We start from the raw sequence: 24,682 nt of genomic DNA on the forward strand, positions 1-24,682 counted from the left end.
TCAACAGGCTGTCATCTGCTCAATGCTCATCACTGGAACGTTTTATGTGATGGGAATAGATCTAAATACTTAAAAAACTTCACACGATTTGTTAATCCCGATAGCTGTAATAGTAAAAACGTATAATAGCTGTTATAGTAAAAGTTTTCGAGAGAGTTCCACATGTAATGCGAGATATTTCATATGCAAGCATGTCAGCCAATCACAGCAGTGGGCGTTTACACTGAAGTCTCACAGCAGACACGCCCCTTCAAACAGAGCGTTGGGGACTCATAAATTTTGGGGCATCTCGCCCGGGGGGCGGGGTTACGTCCTGCGTCACATCTCTCATGCGGGTTCTCATCGACCAGGGTCAGCGCGCACCATAGCGCACAGGCAGGCACAGAACTAGCTAGCGAACCTAGGTCTTAAATCTAATGTTATGTTTTTTACAACACGTTTTTTGATGGAAAAGTGATGTTTAATTTCCATAGTCTTTGTTTAGTGAACGAAAGCGAAATCAGGAATTGCGGTCTTTCAGTTTGTTTATCGTTACCTAGCTACCAAGGGTTTAAGTTGTACAAGATGTGCTGTAGCCTTAATTACAATGGCCAAGTCGCGTTTCATATTAACAGATGCTTCGCTCAGTTTATTAAATACATCCAACCTGAAATGTCTCTTACAAACTATTAAGGGACAATGAATCAATACACTGACATGGCAATGCTAGACAGATAGCCTACTTTGTTTGCACAGTCCTACCGTGATTTTGTCACTCTACTCTCCTCCTAGACCTACGTCTGGTGACAGCGGGGAAACTTTTACCTCGATAAAAACTGTTACTTAGATTCAACTCAAAAAAATTAAGGCAACATTTTCCAACTACTTTTTGAAAGTTTAGTGAACTAACTGATATTTTGAGTAAGTACAACTTAATAATGTGCATTTCAATGTATGCAAAAATATTAAGTAGCATTTTCAGAAAAAGCCAATAAATTGAGTACAATCAATGTAAAACATATCAGCATATTATACACATTAGACTTAATTAAAATAGGTAACATTTAAATGAAAAAATACTAGTTAATGTCTTCTGATTTATTAATTTTGACCATTTCTTTGTTTTGGAACGGCTTCAAATAATTAGGTGCTACTATGTCAATTTCCAACATTTATTAAATCATTGCAGCTTATAAACTGCTGGTTAGTAAAACACATTTACAGTACAGTGTGTACATAATATTGAAACATTTTAACACTTACATTACAGTTCACAAGCATGATCATCTCCTCAACTTAAAAAGTACAGCTTAGCATAATACCTTTACAGCGTGTGTAAATATTTTTAAACATCTTTAGTTAAACATCTCACTGATCCCACTAACTGACCAGTTTTTAAAGTGCAGCTTCACAGCAGGGCTATTTTGTGTGTATAAAATATAAACTTTTTTCACACCAGAAAGTATGACCTGCAGCATAGTATAAAACATGACAAGGACAAACCATTATGACATCCTGAAAAATTCAATGTTAACAGACAAAGAAAACAGCTGTTTACAAGTGCAGAGTGACAGTCATGTCTGAGTGCCTAGGCAAGGAGCTTGTTTTTCAGAGTCATGAACTTGGGGCTTGGTTTTGGGCACAGTGTGTCAAGTCCCATGAAAAGTCTTTGAAACACCTCAAATGTTTTTGAAACCTTGGATGGATACTCGAGATTAAGTGCATATGTCAACCCAAGCAGCATGCTTTGGCCAGATTTCCAAGATTGGTAAGGACTGGTATTCCCTCAATGATGATTCCTACTGCATCTGGCTCACGGCAGACATAGATGCTCATATCCTTCTTTTTCAGGTCCTCATGAACAGTGGTCTCTACAGCCCCCTTTGAGATAAAAATGAAGTATTTAAGACAAACAATCTCATTTGTTGATGGAAAACAAATATGTGTTCAAAAAAATCCTCTTCATTGTAAAATCCAGGGTTTTGACACAAAATGCAGGTAAATGAAAGACTTACTTGTGGTGAATTAAGGGATTTAGCTTCTGGGTGGTATCTTGAGAGGCGAGAGTGGAAGGTACTCCAGGATTTAAAAGAACATGGGCAATCTATATGAATACAAGGCAAGGCATGGCCGTGTCCAAAGGTCCCCTGATGCAGTATACAATGCTTTAAAATGTCACTCTTTCCTTGTACCACAGTGCTGCACAATTTACAGGGCCATCCCATCTGGGGAGAGAAAAAAAAAGTTAGTTAGCCTTTTGAATACAAGTGTGATGAAAGCCCTTTAAAAAATACACTTAAAATACAAGTGAAGATTATCCTGCTGAACAAAACAAGAATGATTAACTTTAGTTCCTCACAGAACTTATCTTAGAAAATAATCTGAAACCTCGTGTAAAAACCCCACTGAATTTTTGTAATGATATCATCATACAGCACCTACAGGCATAACTAATTACAATATTGGGAGGAGGGATGTTAATACAAATAAATTAGTCAAAAAAAATATTTTCACTTAAACAAATGGTTTTAAAATGCATTAACAAAATATAAATATATCAAGAGGCAGGAGTTAGACATCTGCACCCAATAATTACAGAGCAATAGAAATATGAAATTTGGGTTATGAGTTAGGCCTATGCATAGAGTACATTGTGAGCGTACACATTTGTGAAAGATGAACTGCCGTATATTTGCCTTAACTATGCTTTACCATAATTAAACAGCTTTGGACTAATTGATAATCACTCAGCTAACGTTAAGTTAGCTGTGGCTTCGTGTGTGTCTGTAACTTACGTCCACTCCTAAACTATGTCGAAGCAACGACAATGTTTTTGAAGTTAGAAACACCTCTGAAACATTAAACTATCACACAAAGACAACATAACTTATACATTGCACACACATGTAGATTTATACAGTATGTGGCTCAAGTTAACGAGCTGTTTGAGATAGAGCCTATTTTTTACAGTCTATGGATAGAGCACATTCAAATTTGGCGGGTCGCAAAAGTTTGTAAGAAACAGAGCTAACGTAACGTTATGCAGATTGCACAACACAAACACGTTAATTAGGGTAAAATCAAACTTTTAAAAATACAAAGAGTTACTTACATGGGGTACGTGAAGTATAAATTATCCGGCTCCGTGGAAAACCCTGGTCGAATAAACTCCTGGAACAGACGAGAGTGAACAATTTGCCCGGGCTTGTTCTTCCGTTGCTGCGGGTGGGCGGGTCGTGTCTTTTTACGTCTGGTATAAACTTTTAAAATGAGTTTTGTAAAATCAATTTATGGTGAAGTCCAATGAAATTAATTTTATTATAGAAAATATTAAGTTACGAAAATATTCACACTTTTTTACTTATTGATAACTCAAAAAAACAAAGAAAGAAAAATAAATTAATTTATTGGAATAAATATAGTTTTTAAAATGAAGTCATATGGACGATAGCACTGAACGACTTTTTACAGTAGGCCTATACTTATTGTATTGCAGAAAAGAAAAGTAAACTTCCAGTAAACTCCAGTTAACCAGTTCATGTTTCTTCTTTAGGTGATTTAAGCAGTAACGACTAATTAGACTCAATACTGCTATTACAGGTGGAATTATGAAATAGAAACAGGCCTTAATGCAAGATTTTAATCATGTCAATACACAATAAATAGAACATTTAATTAATAAATTCATAAATAAGTCAGGACAGCCCATTCATGCAGGTAGTGAAATAGTTAAATCAAATACAAATACACAGTAAAAAAAAAAGGTTGTTAACCTTAACCCGTTATCAAGTCAATTAAAAAATATATTTCATGGTGTGCATGGTGTGTTAATTGTTTGTGTATGGTGTGTATGTGTTTTTTTTTTTTTTTTTTTTTTTTTTTTTTTAATGCAATGTTTTTTCCACCATTTGTTGAAAGACGTGAGCGTTGCTCTTTTATGGTTTTCCAACAGAGTTGTCAGATCTTCCTCCGACTTTACAATTACGGAAATGTATCCCCCATCCAGGGGCGTAGCAGCCTTTATAAAAGTGGGGGGGACAAAAGCTGTATGGTGATGATACCCCCTATGTTGGGTGGACCTCTGTCCTTCTAGGGGGGTTCGGGGGCATGCTCCCCCGGAAGATTTTTTTTTTGCATTTTAAGGTTAAATGCATCAATCTGCTGCACTTTGAGAGCTCAAAATTAAGAGCTTTAACCGGATTCAACCCATGAACTATGCACATTGAACAAAGAAAAAGCATTGACTTGTACCTAAAGAGGGCTCAAACATCTTTTTAGTTATGATAGCCTATAGACTATCAGTCTACATTACATTATCACTGGTGTTTTAGAATGCCAAACAGTTATTAGGAATAATTATACAAATCATTATTATATTATTATATGATGTAAAATCATAGCCTATAAATGTCTATACTTTATAAATGAAAATGAATATTTCAAAAGTATATTTTATATTACACTATAGTATAGGGAAATTACAATACTTTTGTCCTAATTTCTTCACTTGGAAGAAATAAACCCTTGAGAGGTTTTTAACGCCAGATCACCAGCTGATCGGTGAGCAAAGTGCGCACTTTTCTTTATATCACGCAGCACAAACAGACTGGCTAATTAGTTAAAGTCTTGTTCTGTTTTAGAAAGGAACAAACAACAAAGCCATATCACGGTTTCAATTTTAGTTTGTTGGCAAAATATAACGCTAGAGACCTTTATGTTATTGTTAGGCTATAAATTTGACATCTCATATGTGTTGGGAAAATGGAGAAGAGCGAGTTCGGCAAAAGGCGGATTCGAACTCGGGTCGAACGCGTCAAAAGCGGCTTTCAAGCACCTCACGATCTCATTGTCATCATCAGACAGCCAAAAAACTGATCATGATGCTTTTTTTTGTGTGCAAATAAATTATTGTTAACATAATGTGTTTGTGTGTTTGCAAAAAGGATGTAATCGTCCTCTGCTTTTTTTCTGGGGTGCATTTTACTCCAGACGGCCAAACAGCAAAGGGACTAAACGAACGAAAATTCGCAAGAGCAACAAGAGATTTGAAGCTCATGCAGACACACCCAAGAGATGATTCGCGCTGTGATTGGCTGAATGTTAGTTCACTCAAGTCTAAGTAACAAATCAGAGAACACGGGCGGAAATATTGACGCTGGGTCAAAATAAATGCGGGGGACAGAATCCCGTGTTTCTAAAAGTGCGGGGGACGTGTCCCCCCCGTCCCCCCCGGTTGCTTCGCCCCTGCCCCCATCTCTCTTGACAACTTCGGAATGTGGAGGCATCCAAGGCAGATCTATAAAACATTAATATTTCGTTAACACAAACAAGGGGTGCAAACCAGATGAGGCTTCTGTAAGACTAGGCCTACAGGTGAAGCAGTGCTAAAAAAAAAAGTTTACAAAAAAAGTTTTACAAAAGTCTTACAATAACTATTTTCACCAAAAGAGGACAGGTTTGCACCACGTAATTTGAAGTTGGCCAATTACCTAACGTAAGCATTTTAAACCAAGTTAGCTAGCAGTAAATTATACTGTAATAATTACGTTTAGAAAAGTCTTACAATAACTATTTTCACCAAAAGAGGACAGGTTTGCACCACGTAATTTGAAGTTGGTCAAGATTACTCTATCTAGCTAATCTGTCTAACTCTATCTAACAGTCGAAATCTTAACTAAACAGGAAAACAATCAAACATGATTAAAAACTTACCCTCCATCGTGCAAAAAGATGTACACAGGGTAACGTTAACTTCCCACTCAACAGACGAGTCCAGAGACGGTTGGAAAAACTATAGAATCTTTGACGGGTCCCCGCTGGTACGCGCTGACCCTGGTCGACGAGAACCCGCATGAGAGATGTCAACACTGGATTGGAACACGTTATGAACAGCTGGCTATCAGCTGATGTGAACTTGGCTGACGTGGCCTGCCTGAACTAACGCGATGCTTGATCATTTTTACTCTGAACTTGGTCATAAAATGCATCACTAATTAATCAAGTGTTACCTAGTCACTATGCATGAACTACTAGTGATCTGGACCATCAAGTGAAAAACATCTGATTACTGATTAGTTAAGCTTGTTTCTATATTAGTTAATAGTAGTAGCTGAAGTGTTAATGTAGTACTACTCATTAGTCCTGCATTACTTCCTGCATAGTTACTTATTAATGACGGACCATTATTTTAAAGTGTTACCTAATATGTTTGTAATAAAGTTTATTATGATTTTTTATGGCATGTTAAAATTGCCACTTTTTGGGGGTGAGCAGAAACGTGCCGTTTTTGTATGTGTCCCTTTAAATGCAAATGAGCTGCATCTCCCGGCCCCCTTCCATGAAGGGGGCGGAGCTTCAAGAGCTCATTCTCTGACATATCAGCAAAAACAGGACAATCTCACACAATAAAATGTCAGAAAATTTACTAGTGGTGTTCAGTTCAAACTGGAGTCGGACCAGAGAACGTCTCGGGTTACGACTGTATCCCTTGTTCCCTGAGAAGGGAACGAGACACTGCGTCGATACGACACTTTGGGGAACGCCCTTAGCGTAACGCATCTGAAGTATGAATGAAACTAATACAATCCTGATTGGGGCTGCGTCATGACGTAACGTGACGGCACACAACAGAGTTAGCTTCTGCGATGAAGCAAGTCGCTCCCAGGCAGGAGAAGGCGTGGTGGAGGGACGCAGTGTCTCGTTCCCTTCTCAGGGAACAAGGGTTACAGTCATAACCCGAGACACTCCCTTTCGAGGGAATTCGAACTGCGTCGATACGACACTTTGGGGAACGAGTACACACTATGCCACAACGAGCCCTGCCTGTGTAAAGGGCAGTTCCAGTGTGAAACTGCACACAGGCACACTTAGGACGAGAGCACTAGAGTGCCTGGCGTAGAAGGAATATCCAAGCTATAAAATCTGATAAAATTATGAGGGGTGGCCAATCCTGCTGCATCGCACACTTCTTGGATCGGGGCCCCTGAAAGGAGGGCTCTAGAGGACACCATGCCTCTGGTTGAATGAGCCTTCACAGCCAAAGGTGAAGGCACACTGCGCACCTGATATTGCCTGAACGATCCAGTTGCTGATGGTCTGTTTAGATGCGGGAAGCCCCTTCTTGGGCTTTCTGGCGACATGACGCTCCCAGCACAGGGCCTTGTGACAGAAATCTTGTGAAAGAAAGCTTTTTTTTCCCACATAGATAGGAAACGAAGGCATCTGCACGTCACCCTGATCATGCGTAACGGCTTCCCCCTCGGGGAAAACCCCATGGTTTTCAACCACCACTGCTGGGCCCTCATGTGCAGTAGGCCGAATGGAATGACGTTGGACGCTGCTGCCATGAGCCCTAACATTCTCTGAAAATGTTTTACAGTGATGGCTTGGCCTAGCTTTATCCTGGTCACTGTGGCCAGGATGGACTCGTTCCGTGCAGGAGACAATTGTGCCTGCATCGTGACAGAGTCCCACAGCACTCCCAGGAACTTGGTTCTCTGGGCTGGTGCCAACATGCTTTTTTTTTCGTGTTGAGTCTCAACCCCAGGCTCTGGATGTGGGCAAGGACGAAATCTCGATGCCAAACTGCAAGCTCATGTGACTGGGCCATAATAAGCCAGTCGTCGATATAATTTAGCACCCTGATACCCTGAAGCCTCAGCGGAACTAGAGCTGCATCCATGCATTTAGTAAACGTACGAGGGGAGAGAGCTAGGCCGAACGGAAGAACCCAATATTGGAATGCTTCACCCCCGAAAGCGAACCTCAGGAACATCCTGTGAGATGGATGGATGGATATGTGGAAGTATACTGTACGTCCCTTAGATCTATCGTGACAAACCAATCCTCAGATTTGATCTGACTCACGATGATAGGAATAGCGAGCATCTTGAACCTGAATCTCCTCAGAGACCGATTCAAGTGCCTTAGATCTAAAATTGGTGCAACCCCCCCATCCTTCTTGGGAAATTAACATTTGAACTCTCTCTTGTGAAATTAGCACCATTTGAGATGCAAGTCTCACCTAGGCATCATCTTAATGTACATCTCTTTCTCTTGAACCCCCATTCCCCCGTTCCCTCTCTCTCATGCTGAGATCACCTGAAATTCACCCAAATATCTATATGGTTTAATGTGAACATTTATCATACAACATTATACATGTTTGGTATCATTTGAAATGTCTTAGTGCGACTGGTACAAAGGTCTCATCGCCAAAGAAGTAAAACAAAAGGTAATAAAGTTTTTAAGAGTTTAGAAATATCTTGCACACAGAGGAGGGGGGGTCCTCCAGGCAAATGGCATCCGGCCCACAAAAGGTGTAAACTCTGAATTTTTATTTTATTTAAATGAATATTTTATTGAGAAAATATTTTAGTTTGTCTTGTATATTTTTTTTATTAGATCATTTAGCATGTTAAGCTGTCATATGGTCATGTTACAATGTGCCCCTCACATGTTACAATGTACCCCACGTATGGGGCATGTTGTCACATTTCACTTCCATTCTTTCGGGGCATATCAAGAAAAAAGTATACACTGTATTAATTAAACAAAACCACATAATTGTACTAGACGTGTGAAATGAATGTGGGAAAAAAATAAATACTCTAAACCCTAAGTAGATTTACACAAACTGAGAAAGTCAAAAAGCGTAAGGTTGTGCCCCGCTCTCCCCTAGTTTAGTTTAATTACCGTTATATAACTTAAATGTTTTCACCTTGCTTTTCCACTACAAGCCATGTTGTAGCAGAGTAGGTCTCCTTATGATGGCCAAAACTTTACTAATCAGTTTTATGACATTTATTGTACATCACACAAAAGACGAACCGTCCATTTTCACTCCAGAAAATCACTGTAAGAGCTGAATACATCACAGTACAAGAAGTGCACATTAAAGTCTTATCCATAAAACTTCTCTCTCTCCCTTGCATTATCATCTTCATACACAGCGAATAACACAAAAACACTCGCTACAACTAACAGTAAACAGTAAACAAATATATAGACTTTATGCCTTTTCGGGTGGTGCTTACTGGTAAAATTGGTAAATTTTATAACCGTAAAACTACTCCTATGAACTGTAATAAAGTGCACGCTCTGTTTACTACGCTCGCTCACTTTATTGCAGAGTGCGCACGCTCACTTTATTGCAGAGTGTGCACTTTATTACATAGAAAAATGTTGACTGTGAGTTGGATCACGATCCCTTCAAAAATAAAAACTAATCCACTGCGTCCTCAGTGGCTCGGATGATGGGAGAAAATGAAGACTCTTATGTTCACTTATACATCTAACAACAGAACACCGGGATTGCCTATAAGACATTGTCACTACAGCTGCTCGAGCGCAGAGAAAATGGCCAATAGTGTACAACTATGGAAACTATGGTAATGCAGGACTGTCAGTCAGCGGCCGTGGGCGGGGCTTGAGCAGTATGATGTCACACTGCTCAGAGAATCAAACGGCATGTCTAATGAGACTGCTTTGGTTTAATGGAGATTTTTTTTTAAAGGAGTGCGTGGATTTCTATCATTTTAGGGTGATTGTGTTCACACACTGCCAACACATATTTATGTTTATGCGGTATTTATACATTTACAAAGTATAAAAATGGTAGATACTATTAACACTGAGTGTTTGCACTGAGATCTTATTAATAAGAAGTGCAAATACTGATAGATGCTATATTCGAACAAAATATAAATACAAATGAAGAGCTATTTGTGCTAAAGTCAAAATTTAAAACCAGTTGTTGGCGGAGTTCATGAAAATTACTTTTGCGACAAAGCTGGCTATTTCTACTCATTTTAAATAGACACTTTGAAAAGTAGCAAATCTTAAAAAAATGCCGGAAAATTAAAGAAGGAAGCAGTTCATTATTCTATAGCATGGGTAAAGCTATTGAGAAGCTGGAACTGCATGTCACTGTTGCTGAAGGAAGAAATGTTGATTAAAAACTCAGTGTCTCTCACCAGTGAATGCAGACGCTGATGCTGATTATCAGAAAGACCATAATAACTCCAGAACATGAGATGATGATGATGATGATGATCGTGATGTAGAGCGGCATTTGTTTGAGTGACGCTGGTCTGTTTTCTGACACACAAAAGAGTCAAACACATGATATCGGTAAAGCAGCACTTAGATAGTCACTGGTTAAAAACTTATATTCCTTCTATAATAAATGCCCTTTATTTGTTTTTGTTTTTTTAGAAAACAAATCATTTAAATAAAATCATGGAGTAACCTGTTATTGTTAATGTCCATCTTATTTCTGCTGGAAGACAGGTGTAGTTTCCTGCATCAGACGCTTGTATTTGATGTATTTTTAATTCTTTTGAAACGGCTGGGTTGATGTGAATCCTGTTTGAGTTGAAGTTTCTCATAGTTCTGTTATTGAACGAGTCATAATAAAAAATAACAGAGCTGTTCATTCTCCATGAGAAATCGTCATCAAATGGGGTTTTGTTGCAGTAAAGTGTTACTGTTTCCCACAAACACTGTTTTGTTGATGTGCTGTAGAAGTCTTAGCTCTTGATTTGATTTTGAATAATCTGATGAAAAGACAGAAACTACATCAGAAGGCAAAACACAAGTGTGAACACATGCATTCAAAAGACACACCGGTTGCTCAATTCCTTAGTCACCGCGAACACACACAAGAACATCACACAACACCAAAACCAAAACTCTTGATTTGATTTGGAATAATCTGATGAAAAGACAGAAAATTAAACAACTACTAAGGCTTATAAAGTATTTGAAAAACGCATCCCTGGCTGGTAAACTTGTGAAAAGAATTTCACTGTCATCATGCAGTAGAAAACCCTTTTTTTTTCTTTCTTTTTTTTAAGGCAAAAGACACACAACACTGTTCATAAGGTGCTTAATCTTTAAAACCTGATTAAAAAACACACATTAGGATACAACTTTTTTCAACAACTCCACTAAATTGTAAAATGTTAATATTATTTAGTCATCAAACTATGTTGAGTTTTATACCAACATGGAAAGGCTTCATCCTATTTATCGGCTTTGAGACGTAAGTAAGAAGAGGAAAGAAATCTTGATCTTAAATCAGTACCTGTATAGGTCAGGAGAATAATGATGACACAGAGATCCAGATGAAGAATCCTGGTTTGAAAATTTGCCATAACAGGACACTCAGTTTAAGGGCTGTAAAGGAGTATAAACTATCACACTGTCCGCTCAGTATCTTAAAGGCTTGTAGACGTGCTTGAGACTGAACTAGTAAAGGAAGAAGTGATGATAGAGGGCAATGACTGACATACTTAATTATTAAGAATAGTTTTAGAATTAGAATATGTTATTAAACATGTAAATCCAAACTCAGGTCACCTAAATGCAATGCTCACATATACAGTAATTATATAATGGTAACAATATAATAGTATTAGTTTTGTGCTCTTGTCTTCATTGACCAGTGAAACCACAGAGCTCATTTTCCACAGCAGAATCGTCACATCCTGTCACTGTCTACCGTGTTTACTTGTCTTATTAAACAGCTCACGCTTGTTCATGTTCGACTTTGTGTTTACTTAAACACTAAAAAAAATTCCTCTTTAATATGTTATATTTTTCTCTGGCTCTGCTCTACATTACTCTTGAAACTGAGTATTGCTCTTCTATTTACTGCAAAAAGCTCTGCAGATTTTATTAAAGCTTTGCTCAACAGACAGCTAACATGTCTTTACCCTTGTCATCCAAATTTACAACCTAATCAAGACTGGTCAATACTTTTTTTAAGTCAGTTACATAAAACCGTAGGTTGGTCTAATTTGAATCTTAATCTGACTGACTAGTTTATCGGACTTGTCTTGACATAAAAAGGCTTAACAGAAAAGTTGAGACGAAGTTTTTGCAATGGCCACTTGTCTGAATAGTTGCCAGAGAGCCATTTATGATAACTGTAGAAGCAAATGAAAAACCTTTATTATGTGAATATTTTATGTTACTAAGCTCTATTTAGTCTGTTTAATCAAAACTTTTCAACTTAATTGTGAGCATGTTACTGATGTGACATAAGTTTAATCACTACATCTTTATTGTTTGGTTTGCTGTCAGTTTATGAAGTAACATTATTCAAAATGAACAAGCACAATTTTTGCAACATTGGGAAGCCCAAATATTTAACCAATACAGAACAAAAAAATTAATTATGTGTCTTTAAATGAATTCTGATGAAATATTAAATAAGGTTAGATAAACTCTTATAAACTTTCATAGATAGATATAAATGAATATGTAGCCATGTAACCCATTGTACCTTAATTTAAGAAAAGAAGAAGAAGAAGAAGCAGAGTCTTGTGGCTAAAATATTGCAGTATGTAATATATAACATTAACTTGTTTTCTGAAGTGCAGCAGTCATGTTTCTCTATAACAGTAAAGCAGGAAGCATGTTTTGTGGTCGGAATAACTAACCACACACAAAGCTGATGCTTAAAATGTTTATCATGACCAAGATCACTTCACATGCATAGCAATAAACAAAAACAGTTCACAGTCTGAGGCTCTTCAAACTTTAATCCAATCAATAAGATACTAAAATAATTGATGCAATCGATGGTTCACATTGCCATATATTTCTTTAGCAAGTAGCTGTGTATGTAGCATGTTGTGCACATTAGTACAGTCAGATGGGTTATTTAAAGCCATAATGACCAGTGGAATTTATATACTTATTTACATATTTTGACTAACACCATTTTTTGAAGGTTACACTGACTCATTTGGTGAAGGGAAATGAAATGAATAATGTCTTAATTCAGATGTTATCCACAACTATCCAACAGACCAGCATAACACAATGAAATACCAAGTATAAAGGACATTTTCATCAACTGAAAAATCAGTATGGATAACTAATTTCCTCATGAATAATGTGTAACGGATGACAACTTTACACCTGAGCTCCTGGTATTATACTGAGGCTAAAAGCTAAGCATAATTATAATGAACCACTAATAAATACCACTTCCCACATCAACCACAAAGGGAGTGGTTATACAACTTATACAGCGGTTTGTGTGAGAAAACGAACAGTATTTATATCGTTTTTACCTCTTATACACAGCCACGTCCAAGTGATCTGAGAGCGCGGGCGGGTATAGATATATACAATAGAAGTCGCATTGGCTACGGTTTCGTTCCAATGAACTGCAGTAGCCAAGGCGACTTCTATTGTTTTCTCACACAAACCGCTCATTTCGTGTCTTAGGCCATCAATGTGTACTTACGATGGGGAATTGTTTAATTTGGACGACGGGGAATTGTTTTAATTTGGACTCTGTGCTTGCTCTTTGAGACAGTGACCATAGACCTGCATTATATGACTGAAAGACAAGAACGGTTTGACCTAAAAATATCAAAATTGAAACTACTGCGGAAAAAAAGACACCTACATCTTGGATGCCCTTGAGGTAAGCTAAAACATACCAAAAATTAATTTCAAAGTGAACTATCCCTTTAAATAGGCTTTGTTTGTAAGGCAAGGCAAGGCAAGGCAAGTTTATTTGCATAGCACATTTCATACACAATGGCAATTCAAAGTGCTTTACATAGAATAAATTAAAAGAATAAAAAGAAAAAAGAATAATTAAAACAGTGACTTGTAATTAGACTTAAGTCACAGTCTCTGTAAAATGACAAGTGAAAACTTTCCTGACTGTCAATGTGAGGCAGTTTCCCTCCCATCAAAGAGAATCCTGTAAAAATGTCCCTTTAAAAATGTTATAAATTGATGCTGAATAAGACTTTCCCGGTGGGAAATAGCAGGACAGACCACGTGAAATTTCAGTGACTCAAGATGGCATGACATGGATTATTCATTAGATATAAACAACTTTTTTTTCTTTCATACACCATCTATTACTGTGTGATTCTATAAGCTTCAGTAAATCGTAGAAAAAGGAGTTTTCCCAATGCATCTAGCGACACAGTACACGTTCCTGTTATCTCAGGGAACCGAGGTTACATTGTCAGTCACATCAGCAATAAGTCAAATTTAATTGAACAAAATTATTTCTGTGTTCACATTTGTTAAAAACTTTCTTTGCAACAAACCATCAGTCTATCACCCTGTTTACCCTGTCAGATCTGTGTTCTTTTCACCTGGCAACATCCTGATTATAATGGTAAATTATAGTATAGTCAGACATATCAAAGTTTAAAATTCATGTTCCTCTGAAAATGAAAAGGACATTTATATGCTTAATATTTTTAAGCAAATAAGCAAATAGCATTTAAGGGACAAAAACACATGCACATACAGATCCTTTGAGACTGTACTGATTCTTGGGACAGTCCTGTTCTAACACATGAAAATGACTGACAAACATCTTCCTGTATTGAGATGCTCATCTGATGAGTGGCAGACACATAAACTGGTGTCTTGAGAAGGAAAGATCATGTTCATGAAACTGTATGAAGACTGTAGACCTGATGAAAACAAAGAGAAAAACAAGTCAAACACAAACAACATTTCAGCTCTGCTGTGCAATTCAGAAATTGCCATTTAACTGATATTAAAAATTACACTATTAACTACATGTAAATAAGGGATTTTACAACTTGTGTTTTACAATTTATGTTTTGCAGCAATTTGGGGGCCATAAATAGATGAACCAGTGAACAGACAGGATTGAGGTGTGTAGGAGGTCAAGTTGAACTGACTTACACAGGCTGTTATTGTGTCTCTGTTAACGTGAGAGATCATCTTCACCTGGGCAGATCATGCACAAATAGAAAGAAAACTTTAACTTTAACTTCTCAAACCAGGAAAGATACAGGAGCGTAATAATAACCTGTGATGTGGTAAATACTTACATCCTCCTCATGTGATCCAGAGCTGATCTTCTGCCTCAATTTCCTGTTACAATGAACATTTGGAGAACAGCAGAATGTCTCTTAAAACACACTTTTCCCACAAGTTTACTTCATTTGCCCATTAACAAGTTAATGTAATGGAATTTACATTTCAAAAATGGATAATGTTTTGCTAAGGCTAATTTAGCTAGCATTTTATAAATCCTAAATATACACAAATTATTTCACAAAATAACTATTATTTGTTATAAATAATAATATTTTTGTTATAAAGTTTATTATTTTAAAATTTAATGTTTGGGTCCCGCACAAGAGATAAATAATATAATCAATATCTAAAAGAATAGGCCCCACATCAATAAACATATATCAGGTGGTATTTATGCATTTACAAAGGGTAAAAATGGTAGATACTATTAACAATGAGTGTTTGCACTGAGATCTTGTTAAGAAGAAGTGCAAATACTGATAGATTCTATATTCAAACAAAATGTAAATACAAGTGAACAGCTTGTAAAGGTAAAATATGTAACCAGCTGTTGGAGGAGTTAATGAAAATAACTTTTGCCGATAAAGCTGGCTATTTCTACTCATTTTAAATAGACACTGCCTACAAATAAACATTTGAAAAGTAGCAAATCATGTAAAAAGTCATGTAAAATATTAATTATTCTATAGCATGGGTAAAGCTGTTGAGAAGCTGGAACATGTCACTGTTGCTGAAGGAAGAAATGTTGATTAAAAACTCAATGTCTCTCACCTGTGAATGCAGACGCTGATGCTGATTATCAGAAAGACCATAATAACTCCAGAACATGAGATGATGATGATGATGATGATGTAGAGCGCCATTTGTTTGAGAGACGCTGGTCTGTTTTCTGACACACAAAAGAGTCAAACACACATGATATCGGTAAAGCAGCACTTAGATAGTCACTAGTTAAACACATATACTTATATTTCCTCTATAATAAATGCCCTTTATTTGTTTTAAATTTTTAGAAAACAAATCAAATAAATGAAATCATGGAGTAACCTGTTATTGTTAATGTCCATCTTATTGCTGCTGGATCACAGGTGTAGTTTCCTGCATCAGACGCTTGTATTTGATGTATTTTTAATTCTTTTGAAACGGCTGGGTTGATGTGAATCCTGTTTGAGCTGAAGTTTCTCATAGTTCTGTTATTGGTCGAGTCATAACTAAAAATAACAGAGCTGTTCATACCCCATGAGAAATCTTCATCAAATGGGGTTTTGTTGCAGTAAAGTGTCACTGTTTCCCCCACAAACACTGTTTTGTTGATGTGCTGTAGAAGTCTTAGCTCTTGATTTGATTTGGAATAATCTGATGAAAAGACAGAAAATTAAACAACTACTAAGGCTTACAATGCATCTGAAAAACGCATCCCTGGCTGGTAAAATTGTGAAAAGAATTTCACTGTCATCATGCAGTAGAAAAACTTTAAAAATTAGCAAAAACTCATGAGACACACAACACTGTTCATATGGTGCTTAATCTTTAAACCCTGATTAAAAAAAAACACACACACATTGGGATACAACTTTTTTCAACAATAAATAATAATATTATTTAGTCATCAAACTATGTTGAGTTTTATACCAACATGGAAAGGCTCCATCCTATTTATTGGTTTTGAGACGTAAGTAAGAAGAGGAAAGAAATCTTGATCTTAAATCAGTACCTGTATAGGTCAGGAGAATAATGATGACACAGAGATCCAGATGAAGAATCCTGGTTTGAAAATTTGCCATAACAGAACACTCAGTTTAAGGGCTGTAAAGGAGTATAAACTATCACACTGTCCGCTCAGTATCTTAAAGGCTTGTAGACGTGCTGTAGCGACTGAACTAGTAAGGGAGGAAGTGAAGATAGAGGGCAATGACTAAGACATACCAGGCCCGGCTCCAGATATGAGATGAAAGGTGGGCCAAGTGATGTTCCAGGTGGGCCGGGTGTTTAAAAAAAAAAAAATGTTTAACAGGTTTATTTTTACATTCTCTCTTTTTGCATTTGTAATATTATTATTATTTTTTACCCCTTAACAGATCCTGTATCAATTAAGTAACTTTAGATTTGATAAAAAGGGACAGGTCTTTTAAAATAACTATTTACATCACTATACCATTTACAACAGGGAACAGGGAAGGGTCCCAATGGCTTGGAAGGAGTCTATCATAGTTCCAGTGGCAAAGGGCTACTCTGCAAGCACATTAAATGACTTCAGACCAGTGGCATTGACCTCATTGGTCATAAAGTCATTTGAAAGGATTGTAAAGCGGCTTCTGCTGTCCAGGGTGGGTGGGGCCCTGGACCCCAGGCAATTTGCATACAGGACTAGCAGGGGGGTAGAGGATGCCCAGATTACACTTTTAGATCTCCTTTATAGACATTTTGAGGGTCCTGGTGCACACGCCAGGCTCTTGTTTTTTGGATTTTTCTTCTGCTTTTAATACTATCCAGCCACATGTTTTAGTTAGTAAATTATTATCAGAATTTAATATTGAGAGTAATCTTGTGAGCTGGATTATGGATTTTTTAACAAACAGAACACAGCGAGTTAAGGTGAATGGTTGTCTCTCTGAAAGGCGTGTCTCTTCCACTGGCTCCCCGCAGGGTTGTGTACTTTCACCTCTACTATACATCCTCTACACTAACGATTGTAGGAGTCAGTATAGTAATAGACACATCCTGAAATATGCTGATGATACAGTTATTGTCAGTTTACTGCAGAAACATGAATCTCAGCATGGGCCGGTGGTCGACGAGTTTGTCAGTTGGTGCGACAGGTCTTTTCTTCAGCTTAACACCTCTAAAACCAAGGATATGCTCATAGATTTTAGAAGAAAACAACCTGGTTCTCCTCCACCCACCTATATAAAAGGAATCAGCATAGAGGTGGTAGAGCAGTATAAATATCTGGGTACTGTGATAGACAGTAAACTCAAATTTGACATAAATACAGAGATGATCTGCAAAAAGGGACAACAACGATTGTACTTTCTAAGGAAGCTTAACTCTTTTAATGTTGATACGGTTATTCTGTCTTTATTTTATAAATCTTTTATTGAATCTGTCCTTACTTTTGCTTTTATTGCCTGGTATGGGGGCATCAGCCTGAGGGGGAAAAATAACCTCAGCCACATTGTGAAGGTGGCTGGGAAGATAATAGGCTGTCCACAGGTTTCCTTGACAAATATTTATGAGAGGCAGGTTATGAGGAAAGCAGATGCCATATTGGACTGTGTAAATCACCCCCTTCATTGTTCTTTTGAGGTCCTCCCCTCAGGCCGGAGATTCAGAATCCCTTGTTTTAAGTCCAATAGGACAAAGAACTCTTTTATACCTAGTGCAATTCGGTTGCTAAATTTGCACAATTCTTTGACCTAGATGAGTAGTAGAGTAACAGTTTTTAATTAGTAGTTTGTGTTGTTTATTCGTATGTGTATGTGGTGTTTACTTGTTGTGTTACCTGTATGTTTACCTCGCTGTAAGACAAGTTTCCCTTAGGGGACAATAAACTGAAACTAACTAACTAACTAACTAACTAACTACAACATCAGCTTTTTGCTCATTTTAGAAAACTGTTACAAACTAAAAATGTTAATTTTATCTGAAATCCAGTTTTTCTTAAGAATTATTTATTATTAATCTTTTTGGCCATTGTTATTTTTACATTCTTATGTATATTTAGAATCTTTTTTTTTTTTTTTTTTTACCACAATAAATCTGTGCATGTTGTGTTTTATTAGGCTACAGAGTGTGGTAATCATCATGAAGATTCAAACTTCGCAGGGAGTTTGATTGATAGGCGATCTGACCAATCATAATCCGCCATCTGCGTCCGACAAAGCAGTCAGGAGAGTTAGTAGATTAACGTTGGAGGATTTGAACTTGAATAACGCGTTGTGTACTGACGTCTTTCCACGGTTAAAACAACATTCCTTCTGGTGTTCATTTATGTTTATTTGATGCTATAAATTAACTAGAAGGAAGTGATGATCGGTTCACCAGCAGCTTTAACTGAGACTCTACAACGATCTGTCAGACACATTAAGAGCCACAAAACGGTATTTATTTTTTAAATTGCGTTAAAAAATGACCAAATTTGAAAGTTGAGACTTTGTTTCATATTAAAAGTAACCTGGCCTGTCCTGTCTGTCAGCGCGTTGTCAGTGTCCTCTCTGCTCCGCGATGTATGTTTCACTGCATAAGAACATAATGTGTGGCGTGAGAGCAGCGATTTAATATTGAAGATTGAACAATTTTGTGATTGGCTATTATGTGGTGTGGGGCCAAGGTGGGCCAAGCTTCTGATTGGGTGGGCCAGGCCCACCCTGGCCCCCCCGTGGAGCCGGGCCTGAGACATACCCTTACGAAAAAGAAGTATATTCAAGTGTTCTATTAGTATACTTCTTTTAAACTAAAAATAAGAAATACTTTCAGTATACATTTTATATACTTCTCAGAAATATACTTAAAATTACACTTAAGTGTACTTCACTTACTGAGAGAAAAGTCCAAGTACATTTGGCCTGTACTTGTACTCAATCTTTTGATCGAGATATACTTAAGTATTCAAACTTGGCTTGCAGTTGTGTTAACTCTTTTGATCGAGTAGTCTATACTTTTTTTTTAACATCGTTTTTCATATACAGTCTTATGAAACTTACATTGTTTGAAAATATTGATAAGAATATATTATTTTATTATTATATTGATAAGAAACATATCTGTTTTATATCAATATTCTAATCCATATTTTCAAACAATGTAAGTTTCATAAGACTGTATATGAAAAACTATGTAAAAAAAAAGTATATTTAATAGGCTACTCGATCAAAAAACAGATATGTTTCTAATTCTACGTATCTGAATTTTTGTGTAGGCTAGTCCACTGGTAGTGTACATAGGGATTTACTTTAATTCTACTTTACTCTTTCCCCACTATTGACAGAATTTTCAAGCCATCCATGTTTTCACTGTTACACGGTTACAGGGCGCTATATGACAGCTTCTAGTACAGAATCTCCGGATCAAAACACGGGAGAAGAAAAAGCTAAACCAACCTTGCGTCCCAATGTGCATACTATCCGCCCTCTGCCCTAAATAGTATTGACAATTACTAATGTCACATACTATTTAGGATGGATATGCACATTGGGACGCAGGCCAAGTGATAGAAGATTGCTCATGCAAATGTAAAATAACGTGATCATCAAACATTAAACAGCATGTAACTCAAATCTGCTTAATGTTACCAAATTAAATGTCGAACCCATGAAGAGAAAACGACTGTGAAGCTGTGGGGGTGTTGGACTCAATCTACTCCATCTGTGTTTTGATCATCGTTCTGAATCAGATCAAGGCGTAGTCTTTGACAAAAATGTTATTTTCTCAACTTTTTGTTTAAAGTGTTGCCTTTCTTTATGAAACTTACCGACATTCAAGTGTTGATAAAAAAGGATGCATAAAGCTAAAATAAAATGTTTTTATAATTAGTTAAAGTACAGTTAAATGTATTTTTCAAGTATAAAAAATAATATCTACATTTGAACATAGTAGTATATACTGCAAGTGCAAAAATAATATATAAATAGTAACTATAAGTATAATGTTATGGTCACTTAAAGAAAAATTACAAGTATACTTTCACCAAACTACTAGTTTACTGAGAGTGCACTTCAGTGTGTACTTTCATAAACAAAAAAAAAATACTACTTGTATACTTATAAGTTCACTTTTAGTACAGATACATTACAAATGAGGAAAGTTTACTACTGTTACACGTATAGTAGGCCTACACTTAAATGTATACTTTTTATATACTAAAAGTGGGCCAATTTAGTCCCAAGCAGTATTGAAATAGTACATGTACAAGTTTACTACAAGTAGGCTACACATTGATATTAGTATACTTATAAAGTATACTTAAAAACATACTTGAACATTACTTAAGTATACTTCATAAAATCAACTTGAAGTATAGGCCTACTTCTTTTTCGTAAGGGTAGCCTACTTAATTATTAAGAATAGTTTTAGAATTATAATAATTATTAAACATGTAAATCCAAACACAGGTCACCTAAATGCAATGCTCACATATACAATGTGTACATATATAATGGATTGTAACAATATAATCGGATTAGTTTTGTGCTCTTTTGTGCTCTTGTCTTCAGTGACCAGTGAAACCACAGAGCTCATTTTCCACAGCAGAATCGTCACATCCTGTCACTGTCTACCGTGTTTACTTGTCTTATTAAACAGCTCACGCTTGTTCATGTTCGACTTTGTGTTTACTTAAACACAAGCAAAAATATTCTTAATTTCTATGTTATATTTTTCTCTGGCTCTGCTCTATTTTACTCTTGAAACTGAGTATTACTATGATTTTACCTCAAAAAGCTTTGCAGATTTTATTAAAGCATAATAGACATCTAACGGACATCTACCCTTATGAACCAAATTTACAACCTAATCAAGACTGGTCATAACTTTTTTTAAGTCAGTTACATAAAACTGTAGGTTGAATTTGAATCTGAAAAATTATTAAAACTAGTTTATTAGGCTAGTTATTAAGACAGTCTTAACAGAAGTTAAAGTTGAGACTAAGTTTTTGCAATGGTCACTTGTCTGAATAATAAGAGCCATGTGTGATAATTGTAGATGCAAATGAAAAACCTTTATTGAATTGAATATTTTATGTGACGATACACTACACACACCCTCAGATATGAAATATACATGCACAGTTCCACTAGAGAACACATTCTTTTTGTATAATTTTTTGGGGGTTGGGGTGTTTTGCGTACTTGTTAATAATTAATAATTTATAATGTTTATAATTGTTAATAATCTACTTGATTTCATCACGGGAAATGATGCTTGCAAAATGTAAATCTCTGTCCATCATTTTAAAAGGAAATTTTCTCATAATATTGGAAATATTTACATTTTAAACCATGAAGGCGAGCTTGTGGATATCACATAAGCAAGTGCCAACTTTGCTCTAGAGTTATGCCGGTGAAGAAGTCTCAAACCCAAGTCAATTATTCACTACAGAGTATAAACATCTGACGCTGCATTAACGGTAGGCTACCCTGTCTCCTTCGTCGCCACTGGTCCCAACCATCCCATTTCTCCTTTGTCACTGCTGGTCCCGTCCAGCCTCCTGTCTCCTTTGTCACTGATGGTCCCATCCAGCACCATTTCTCCTTTGTCGCCACTGGTCCCATCCATCCCCTCTCTCCTTCGTCGCCACTGGTCCCATCCATCCCCTCTCTCCTTCGTCGCCACTGGTCCCGTCCAGTCCCCTGTCTCCTTCATTGCTAGCCTCCCTCTTCCTCCAACTCCTTCCAGTTCCTCACCTTCATCTCTGCTGGCTCCCATCAGCTCCTCTGCTCCGCCTATGGTGGCTCCGCCGACCTCTTCAGTTCCTCCTCTTCCGGCTCCCTTCAGCTCCTCTGTCCCACGAGCTGCCAGCTCCGCCTTGGCCCTTCAGACCTGGGGTGTCACCCTGTGTTCCTGCAATTGAGTGTAAAACTGGTGTGCTGGCCTTGTGTATTGCAGTTAATTTGCACACCTTGTTGTTTGTGTGTGCTCTGGTGTCAAAACAGCATTGTAGTTCTTTTGCTATCAGGTAGTGATTTTTCACTTTACTTCCTAACATTGTTTCGGTATTGAAAGGTATTGTATATATCTTATATGAACTTTTTATGTTATGAGAAGCTGAAGGGAGTGGGTGCCACTTTTTCTTTTGTAATACATTTATCCATGTTTTTGGTTAGTCGGGGAGTGGAGGGAAGCACATGGTTATTTTTCTTCTTCTACCTGTATAGCTGATTTATTTCTCCTTCCAATAGTAAGTAACCCCTTTATTTGTTGTTTTGGCTAGACCTTCTCCTGAAGATTGATTGCTTCCATTTTCTTTGTTTAACTTAAATTAAGTGACTTTATTTTGCATCATCAAGTGGTTGGCTCACATTTCTGGGGCAGAGGACTGAAGGGAATCCTCCACGTTTACGTTTCTTTTTTTTATTTAATTTGATCCTGTTACCCTCTCCCAACCCTAGACTGGGAGAGCTTGTAACACCTTGGTTACCAGTTATGTTCACCTGCCCTTCCTCGTTATCTCCTGTGTATTTAAGGCCTCAGTTTAATTCTGATCTGATCTTTTCTTTGGTAAAGCTGTCGTGTTGTTTTCAAGTTGGATTGCCTTTTTTGCTAAAGTTAAATGGATCTACCTCTCTCTGCTCCATATGCCTTCACCTGCACCTAGGACCTTATGGAATTTAAGACATTATTACAGTAATATTTTTCTGTAAAGCAAAAAAGTAATGCGTGTTGTGAAAAACACACAAACTGTAATGATGAGGCAGTGTCGTTGAGATCCATTTGCAGTATCTTTATTGGTAATAGTAAACGTAATACAATCAGGCAGGGGTCAATCACCAGAAAAGGATATATCTGAGGCAGTCCACAATGGTAGTTGATGGGCAGGCAGATAACAAACAGTGAAACATACATCCAGTCAAACGAAGCAGGGTCACAATAGCATGAAGCAGAGTGTCAAAACGAGTAGAACAGTCCAGGATCAGTAAACGAGGAATCAGTATAATAGTCAGGGTGATGAGTGGCAGGTGTACAGATAATCAGTACCAGGCACGGGTTTATGGGAAATGGAGTGAAAATGTGTAATGTTAATATTTGGGAGATGGAGCCCTCTGGTGGCGAGTGGGAGGAAACACAGAGGCTTGATTCGTGACCGAGATATCCCACTACCTTTGTTGCTCTTGATCCTGATATGCTTTATTATACCTCATCAAAATTGCATTTATTCATTGAAAAGTTGCCATGTCCAAGATGCTACAATGATGTGGTCAAAAAGTTAATGTTGAGGAGAACAGTATTTGTAAAGGACATGTTGATTGGTTCCGGTTATGTGCTTTAATTATTTAGTAAATTTGTTTCAAAATGTATGCACAGAGTAACAGATTAATGATTAAAGGTCTGAAGCATCTTTAGTAAGTGTGCAGAAACAGAAAAACAGCCTTCATGACATGTACTGTATAAGACTGATCAGCTGTGTAGGACATCTGGCTTTCGCTTCTGACAGGATTCTCTTTGATGGGAGGGAAACTGTCTTACATTGACAGTCAGGAACGTTTTCACTTGTCATTTTACAGAGACTGTGACTTAAGTCTAATTACAAACAAAGTCCAATTAACATTTTTAAAAATTGATGCTGAATAAGACTTTCCTGGTGGGAAATAGCAGGATAGACCACGTGAAATTTCAGTGACTCAAGATGGCATGACATGGATACGTAGAGGCATAGTCATTAGAATAGGCATTAGAAATAAACTTTTTTTTGGTTCATGCACACATCATCTACATATAGGTACATCACAAACGTTTAGGACCATATCAATCTTATGGTATAAGCAGTTGTGACAATTAACCAATTAAGAAACCACACCTGCCAAATCTAGATGAAGAAATCAAAGAAAACTGAGATGTGAGTTTTGGTCATATTTGACCTCTACATGAACTAGAACCCTTCCTTGTGGCTCCGACATACGGTCTGAGTCTCTTAGTACCGGGCGGTTACCTCACCCTACCTAACCTTGGTGCCCTTTGGGCCCTTATTCAAGCGTCCTGGGCCAAGGCCTTAGAACGATTGTCGTTCCGCAGTTATAAGCACGCCGCGATTGGCCTGGGTTCCCAATGCGTCTAACAACGCAGTACGAGTGAACTATATGTCGATAGGGAACGTTCTCGGTTACTTGCGTAACCTCGGTTCCCTGAGATAACGGGAACGAGTACTGAGTAT

General features: G+C 37.2%; 1 protein-coding gene and 1 long non-coding RNA gene across 2 annotated transcripts; both read right to left on the reverse strand.

Moving 5' to 3' along the window:
• Window positions 1-1,137: 1,137 nt before the first annotated feature.
• On the reverse strand, window positions 1,138-3,312 carry LOC309502470. Its single transcript, XR_014207311.1, has 3 exons — window positions 3,092-3,312; window positions 1,995-2,204; window positions 1,138-1,860 (listed from the first exon to the last, which is right to left on the reverse strand). It is a non-coding gene; the product is annotated as an uncharacterized lncRNA (long non-coding RNA).
• A 9,388-nt stretch (window positions 3,313-12,700) lies between these two features.
• On the reverse strand, window positions 12,701-16,707 carry LOC309503165 (uncharacterized protein). Its single transcript, XM_082175889.1, has 6 exons — window positions 16,532-16,707; window positions 15,865-16,173; window positions 15,589-15,706; window positions 14,829-14,871; window positions 14,680-14,724; window positions 12,701-14,441 (listed from the first exon to the last, which is right to left on the reverse strand). The coding sequence occupies exons 1-6, from the start codon at window positions 16,599-16,601 to the stop codon at window positions 14,415-14,417; spliced, it is 612 nt and encodes a 203-aa protein (XP_082032015.1). The 5' UTR covers window positions 16,602-16,707; the 3' UTR covers window positions 12,701-14,414.
• Window positions 16,708-24,682: the final 7,975 nt, after the last annotated feature.

This window comes from Leuciscus leuciscus (assembly GCF_965113295.1).
Source record: "Leuciscus leuciscus genome assembly, chromosome: 7".
Taxonomy (NCBI): domain Eukaryota; kingdom Metazoa; phylum Chordata; class Actinopteri; order Cypriniformes; family Leuciscidae; genus Leuciscus; species Leuciscus leuciscus.